This window comes from Gastrolobium bilobum, unplaced genomic scaffold, assembly GCF_033153095.1.
Source record: "Gastrolobium bilobum isolate Gb01-03AN ecotype WA unplaced genomic scaffold, APGP_CSIRO_Gbil_v1 utg75712, whole genome shotgun sequence".
Lineage (NCBI taxonomy): Eukaryota > Viridiplantae > Streptophyta > Magnoliopsida > Fabales > Fabaceae > Gastrolobium > Gastrolobium bilobum.
In genome coordinates, this window is record NW_026899216.1 from 33164 (window position 1) to 41675 (window position 8512).

The window sequence follows — 8512 nt, forward strand, 5'->3', positions numbered from 1 at the left end:
CCACAGTTATGTGGTTGCCTGGATTTTTTGTGCTTGCCAATTTAGACAAGATATCAGCTTGGCTGTTTTCCCCTCGAGGAATGTAAGTAACTTGCACTTCATCGAAATCAGCCATTATTTCTTGAACCTTGTTCAAGTATTTCATCAATATAGGCTTTTCTATTTGAGCTGCTTAAACTTTTTCTGCTAGTTTATTGTTTGGAAGTTCGAGTCAATTGACTAATATAATAGGCATGATAAAAGATAATACTTATTTGTTCCTTAATTGTAAAGCAGTTTGGTTATGGAGAACCAATTATTTTTATGGTTTAGTAAATAATCAGTTTATAAAATAAAATGCAGTTTCATATGAAACCGATTTTTAAAAATAACTGATTTTTAAAATATGGAGCGGTTTGGTTATTGATTGGTTTGGTTCTTTTGGATATTTTGAACACCCCTAAAAATTTGGAATAATTTGAAGTGAATGTTGAAATTTGACATAAACGAATTGGTTTAAGCTTAGGGGATTGATTTAAATTGATTTGATTCTGGGTTTTGAAAAACACTAGAAAAGTGCTACAGAAGTGAACTTTCATCAAGAAATGTGTTACAGCAGTTAAAGAGCATGGTTGCAAAAATAAAATGGGAAATTTATGATATTCAGAATTCTGGTACTTGTTTCTTGATTGTTAATTGTTGTAAAAATACTTGAGATACTTAGTGTGACAAAATTGAAATTAGTCAGTAATTGAATTTTTAGTTGAAGAATTAAATACTTTGAATTTCAAGAAAACTTGGATAGAATAGATAAAGGGAATTAATTTCACTGTTCTTGGTTGAACGATCTCAATCTTTTGATTCTTATACTACAATAGTGATTGTTAGCACTAGACAATAGTAATTTGAAATTATGGAAAATTACATTCTAAAACTAACCAATACAAAGATGTCGGCTTTTTGACCCTTATAACCTTTAATTAATAATTAATTACCAATTTGACCTTCATTTGAAACTAATTCGAAAATTTAACCCCTTCAGAAAACATAACACCAATCTGCCCCTGTTTGACCGTTGACCATGAAGCCTACCCGGGTACACCCCTCCCTACCCTGGTATTTTTTGAAATTTTTTATCTACCCGGGTAGAGAGGGGTGTACCCGGGTAGAGTTCTTGAATCTGGAAAAATGGTTGAATTAGTTACCCGGGTAAGAAGGGTTGTACCCGGGTAAACATCCAGAGTAGCGTTTTTATATAAATGAAAAAAACTGTGACAGGCATGGTTCATGGACGATAGCAACGAAGATCCAAGGCTTCCTCACCATGGCAGCCCTAATGAATTTGTTTCCATCAACCAATTAGCAGGTCATTACTCTCTCTCTCTCTCTATCTATCTATAGTTTTACTTAGTTGTGACGTTGCAGAAAAATGGTGAGTTTTGCAAGATTGGGACTCTTATACTGGAAGCTGAATCCAAATGATTATGAGAACGATGAAGAGTTGAGGAAGATTAGAGAAACTAGGGGATACAATTACATGGTAATGTTGTATTAATTTTTTACTAATTTCATTTTGTTTTCTGTAATCAGAAGGTGCTTCAATTTTTTGCGTTTTCATTAACCTGATAGAAATATAAATCCGAGGAGAATATGAATTGGAAAAAGAAACTTTTTAGCATCTCGGTTATATAAAAATCCTACTCTTGATGTTTACCCGGGTACAACCCTTCCTACCCGGGTAACTAATTCAACCATTTTTTCAGATTCAAGAACTCTACCCGGGTACACCCCTCTCTACCCGGGTAGGTAAAAATTTCAAAAAATACCAGGGTAGGGAGGAGTGTACCCGGGTAGGCTTCATGGTCAACGGTCAAACAGGGGCAGATTGGTGTTATGTTTTCTGAAGGGGTTAAATTTTCGAATTAGTTTCAAATGAAGGTCAAATTGGTAATTAATTATTAATTAAAGGTTATAAGGGTAAAAAAGCCCAAAGATGTCTGCTGAAAAGGAACGAATAAGCTCAAGTAAGTAGGGCATTCAGGAATATGTTTATAAGTTTGCATCTATATAAAATGATAAATGCATTAAGTAAGACAACTTGTACATGAGTAAAAACCACATATCCAATACTAAAATTGATCACAGCGAAACTTCAAATTAATTAGAGTCATAAGTTTTTTTTTTTGTGTACACTTAAGGCTTGTTTGGGAGTTAATTTTAAGAGGAAAAGGAAAGGAAAGGAAGAGTTTTATTAATCCTTCCTTGTTTGTGAATTTAAGAAAGTGAAGGAAAGGATTTAGGGATTTTTACAAAACTCTTCTTGTTCTTAAAATTAAAATTCTTCCAATTGGAGGGTTTTAATTCTCAAACAAGGGAAGCGAATACCATTCATTTTTCTTCCCTTCCTTCCCATTTATCTCCCTTGAATTTCCTTTTTTTCCTTCCCCTCTAAACTCCCAAACAAAGCCAGGTAGGTGTGTTTGAGAGTTTGGAGGAGAAGATAATGAAATGCATCCTAGGGTGAGGTAAAGAAAAGAAAAAATGGAAGGTATTCTCTTTCCCTTATTTGGGAGTTAAAACTCTCCCTCAAATCGCCCACTTTGGGCAACTCTAATTTTAAGGGAGAAAAGGATATTTGAGTTGAGGGCCTGTTTGGTATGATATATAAGGCTGGATAGTATACGTCTATATTATACATTATGACATTTTCAATTGTTTAGTGTGACTATCGTGTAGTATAAGCTTATACATCAATACCTCTTAATACATTAAAATGATGTATAAGCTTATCATGTTTAAGGGGGTGGGATAAGCCCCGATAAGGTATTGATGTATTAATCTAATCCCTTCCCTTTTTTTGTTCCCCATTATATATAACCCCACTGTAACCCTATTGCTTATTTTTTCCACTGTAAAACCCCCCTTTCTTATTCCCCCATTCAGCTGTCTCCTTTTTTTAGTCTCTCTGTAATTTGTAAAAAGCTTAAAAACTAAGCCCTGATGTTCGAAAATCGAGGGTATTTTGATGGAAAGCAAGTCGAATTTGACAAATCTAATGCAGTGGTGTATATGCAATAAAGCAAATTAGCGAGTAAGGTTGTTCATGCTCTAATCTTCCATCCGAACATTTTCTCATACACCTTTCTCTCAAACCATCTCATGGAGTTCTATTCCAAGTGCGATAGTGCTGCCTATAACGTGCTCGTTATAATACCTGACATAACCTCTCTTTTTTAGAAAATTAAATAAAATATTCTTTTTCTCGTATAAAAGTAATCATGAATTTTTTTAAAAATATTAAAGATTTTTGTTTTTACAAAAATTAATATATTTTGTGGACATATTAATTGATAGATTTTTATAAAAACTGATATATATATGACATATTTTAAAGAATTATACAAATATTTTATTAAAGGATGTTTTTGTCAAAAATATTTATTTTTATCCTATATCATATTATATAGTACATTACCAAACATTTAATAGTATTATCTTATACAATACATTATCTTATATGATATCATGTCAAACATTGGATAATATTAAAATTTAATCAAGTCTTATACAATCAGACCTTATACAATCAAGTCTTATACTATCAAGCCTTATCTTATACTATACATCAAATATGCCCTGATGGTTTTACAAAAATTCTCTATTCTTATCCCCATTTTTTTAAACTCGCAACCAAGGAAGACATTTACAATTTTTGTATAACAATATTGATTTTTCAGTTCACACAGCTTACTTTTTCTTATACATTTATTTGTAATTCTCCTTCTAGCCCTTTCCCTCTAAATAGTGACTCCCAAACACAAGCTTAGAGTCATAAGCTTCGCAACTAAGAGATCTGCCACTTACGAATAGCAGAGACATGTGCCAAAAGCCCAAAACGGACATGAGAAGTAGTTGAAAAGTGTACTCATCAATGCACAGTTTGATCCACGGACTATAGTTACTTCACAATGCCACACCTTCAAGTATATTAATCAAACACCAATAGTCAGTATTTTCAAGCATTGGGTGTTATTTCAGCAAGTCAATTTGTGGGCCAGCTATTGTTGACCAGCTGCAACTTTATTGTCGGCCAGTTGTTTTCTCAAGCAACTTCATGAAGGAATTTGAAATTGATTAGCTATTGTCGGCCAACTGTTCTTTCTTCTGAAATCTGGAAAACCGAAGATCATGCTTCCTTCGTCACTAAGCATATACATGCCGTCATTCATGATTGTTCAAGAAGGCTCCAGTTGCAGCAAGTTCCAGAGTTTTTCAGAATTTTGTACCGCCACAAAGCAACTAAAAATAGAACCGTAGGTTCATTTGTTAAAAGCATCCCAAACGCAGAATCAGAGATTGTGGGAGATTAAGAGAGTGAAACAAAACCTCTGTGTACCCAATTTTGTGTGTTATCCTTGTGAGGATTATTGTGTGCATTAGAGCGTGGGGTTTGAGTTTTAGATTCTATTTTTAGGCAGCGTTTAGCAGAGGAAAAAGGTTTTTTCATCGGGCGATCATAATTTTTTGGAATATGGTGAAAAAAAAAAAAAATTATCGAAAATGTTACTAAAATGTTGTTTAATAAGCTAAATTTTTTCTGTGAATATTAGGTTATTTTTTTGATGTTATATTTTTAGTTAATTGTAAAATATTGTTTGGAATGCAGACCGAAATTAAAAAATTACCCTTGATTTTCAATATTGAATCTCTTTCGACGTTCATTTGACCTCAGATTTATCTCTCTCTCTCCGGGTTCCCTTTTTTCTTTGCCTTTATTTCCCCTCAGAGATATCTCATTTTTGTCAGCTACCAAAGATTGATGTTAAATTGGATCAGAAGACATGTTTGGTGGCATGAGTGGTGGTCGATTTGGCCCTTCTGGTAATTCTCCCGGTGAAATGGGTTGGTACGATGGACCAAGCTCTGGTCGTTCTAGTTCCTTTGGTGACTTTAGTTCACGTCAACCAGGAACTATATCTGGTGGAAATTCTCGCCCAGGTAGTTTAAGGGGATTTGGTAGTTCAGATCGTTATGGTGGTTTTGGAGATTTTGGCTCTGGTCAATTTGGTGCTTTTGGTGAAAGAGGATCGAGCCAAAGTAGCAGTATTGGTGATTACAGTGGTAATGGTTTTGGTGCTTTTGGGGATAAACCCAAATAATAAGATTAACAAGGAGGGCCATATTGAAGAGCAAATTGATCTCTTCACGCAGGTGATAAGCTAGGCAACGAAGAGCAAATCCTTTCCCACGCGATGGGAAAAAAAAAACCATAGTTTGGATGGTATTTAGAAGTGGAAATCCGCTGTATTAAACAAAATGATGGGAAAAAAAATTTCCACATTTGTTTTTACTCATCCTCCTATTAAGCATGAGAAAATAATTTTTCCCACCCAGCGACGGAGCCAAGATTGGAAGGGAGGGGAGAGAAAATTAAATTTTTATCTTACATAATATCAATATTTTCTCTACCTATGGACCTCGTACTTTTATGGAACTCCTTTAGGTAATTTCTTACCAAAATATTAATATTTGTTGAGATATATAAAATCATTAATGTAGCCTCACCCAACAGCTTAAGCTTTTAGGTTGAATTAGTTCTTTACATTTTATTAGAGTCTTGGTGTACCAGATTCGATCCTCATCGTCTCCCACTTTCTTTCTAGTGAAATTTCTTTCTTCGCATAGAAATTTCTTTCTTCGCACAGATAAGTGGTCTTGTGCATTGTTCACCCTTCAAGTCTAGGAGGCTCTCGTGTGAGGGGCTCTAGTGTGAGGGGACGTCTTGAGATATATAAAATCGTTAATGTAGCCTCACATAATAATAGACCTAAAAAGTAGTTTAAAACAATAATTAAAAATCATTAATGTAGCCTCACCCAACAATAGACCTAAAAAGTAGTTTAAAACAATAATTAAAAAAAAAAGGTGTCTTCATTCAACGTTAACATTAACTAAAACAATGCTTTTTTAACTATAATTTTTTTTTAAAATATAAAAATACTGCAACCAAGTTGCCCCAAAAGATGAATTTTTTAAATTAGAACAAACTCATTTTCTCTTTACCAAATCACTACACAAAGAGAAATACAATAATGCAAATGAAAATTAAAAGGAAAATGCAAAAAAAGGGTATTGCAAAAAAGGTACACATAACACACGTTTGATAAAGTGGAGGTAGATTTTAACTTGGATATCAAATTAGAACTTTCAGAAGAAGCAAATTTAACCGTAACAACAGTACCACATTTAGCCTTCAACAACATTAAATTTTTTTTTTTTCATTTTTTTAATGGGGAAGAGATGCGGCCGCCCATGCTAGCCTCCCCCTCTAGCTTCGCCCCTGTCCCCACCCCACTTTCTCACTATTTCTAAAAAAATCCATGTACTAAATAACACCTTATACTCTATTTCATTTTAGTGAAATTTTTTTATCTGTTTTTGCCAGTGGGGTAGGTATGTTGACCACATAAACACTAGTATCTTGTGTGTGCCATTTGCTTTCTATTTTATTCTCTATGTCATATTTAGCTTTAAACTGATCCATTGAAATAGAACAATGACAGAAAGTAGTCCTCATTCATCAGATTTACGTTTTCATGTATGGCATTATCAGCATTGTCAAAATAGCTGAAAACAAAACTCTTAAGACACATTTCAAATATTAACACAGCAAGTCAATTTGAAGCGGGTGTTAAACTGCAGGTAAAAAGCTACTTAAACCACCAAGAGTTGAGTTTAGCTTTCGTGATGGGAAGTTCCAATTCCAAGGCTATGTGACTGACTCATGCGAACCACACCACTGACAGATAATAATCATAATATGAAACTATAAATGTTGAAGACCAGGGCAAGTGGCTTAAAGAACACAGAAAACATTAAATCAGAAAATCAATGCTGAAGACAGAGGAAAGGGGGAAAGAAGCGCATACCGTAGCATGTAAGAAAACAAAGAATTGTTCCATATGTTAGTGATGCCAAAGAATCAATAATTCAGAAGGGCAACAAATTACAAAAAAGAACTGGAATTTGTGGACAAAATTGCTCTGGATAAAAGGCTGAGTTAATTTTTTTTTAAAATTAAATACCAAAAACATTTGTTTCATTAGAAATGCAAGATAGCACACTGAAAAGCAATACCAAATGGACCTCAACAAGGGGCATATTCTTAATAAGACAACGAGTTTTTGGGTGGAAACTCTAGGTTAACATACAATTGTCAAAGCTGATCTTCGATTTGCACTTAGTAAGTTCCAAAAATCAGTAAGTTTGTACTAGTCAAGGAATGCCATATTCATGCTTCCTTAAGTAAATGCCTACACAAATAGCAAGGATGCTTCCAAGTCCCAATAAAGGCATTATCAAAGTTTCAGAAATAAGCATAAGCTAGATTGCCACTAATCTTGCGTATAAATTGACTTTTTAAAAAAGTAATGGGGTCACAAAGCAGATGGTCAAAACTACTGATCCACACATACCATGATGTTTAATAACAACCATATAACAATATACTTTGAAGTTTGAACAATAATTGTCCCACCTTATTATCCCAAAACCTCAAAATGATATTACAAGTACAAAAACTGTTGGTGTCAATATCCCCAAATTAAAAAAATAATAATAATAAAATCAAAATGTCACAGAATCAGCACCAACCCATGACCAATAATGCTTCTTGACAGAGAGAGCCTGGTCTGCAACATTCTTCTCGTCAAAATCGCCGTACTCATCGACCTCGTACGTGCAAAAATCACCATCGGGCAAGCCCTCAACAGTGGCATTCAAGGTATGCATAACGTAGTAACCGGGCAAACCCGGATACGAGTCCGAATTGCGCTCGTCCACCCTCATCTCATACGAATTGGGATCAATGGTCACGATGTCACCCACCTCAAAACCGGTCTCGGGCTCCGACCCGACACCACCAATCACGGAGCCAAGCTCTTCCCTGATGCCCCTCACGGCGGCGGATTCCGGGTCCTCATTGGGCTTCATCTTCTCCGACAAGGACCTACCACGCTTCCTCACGTTACCGTCCGAAAGCTCCTGGTGCGACTCCGCAAGGAATTTTCCGTCTTTGCGGGTGACCCGAACGGTGACGACCTGAACGGTTCGAACCGGAGGGGTCGAATCGGCGAGAGAGGTTTCGCCTTGGGCGAGCTCGAGCCAGAGGTTGTGGACGTTCTTTGTGCCGGGCTTGACGCCCCACGAGGCAAAGGAATCGGAGGGTAAACGGGGTTTGAGCCATTCGAGAGGGACTGTGGGGATGCGAAGTTGTGGCGGTTGTTATTCTTGTTGATGTTGGAGGATGATGATGATGATCCGGAGAGGGACATGGCGGGGATTTTGAGGAATCGGTGAGGGTTGAGAGGGAAAGAGAGGGCACCTTGTGCCTGTGAGGTAGGACTTGGAAGAGGTAAAGAGGAAACACAAGGAGAGTGCTGCGAGGAAGAGTTCTGGTAAGAAGGGTGTTCGATCTCGATGATGGAAATGTCCAATAGGATTATTGGTATGTTTTCATTGGATCTTCTCGAGT

General features: G+C 35.9%; 2 protein-coding genes across 2 annotated transcripts; one reads left to right on the forward strand and one right to left on the reverse strand.

The window, feature by feature from the left end:
- The first annotated feature begins 4820 nt into the window (after window positions 1-4820).
- On the forward strand, window positions 4821-5138 carry LOC133288342 (DEAD-box ATP-dependent RNA helicase 9-like). The gene has a single exon (XM_061486069.1). The coding sequence runs from the start codon at window positions 4821-4823 to the stop codon at window positions 5136-5138; it is 318 nt and encodes a 105-aa protein (XP_061342053.1).
- A 2332-nt stretch (window positions 5139-7470) lies between these two features.
- LOC133288343 (uncharacterized) lies at window positions 7471-8262 on the reverse strand (the record flags this gene model as incomplete). Its single annotated transcript, XM_061486070.1, has 1 exon — window positions 7471-8262. A coding segment is annotated over one exon (657 nt), but the record flags the coding sequence as incomplete, so codon positions are not given.
- Window positions 8263-8512: the final 250 nt, after the last annotated feature.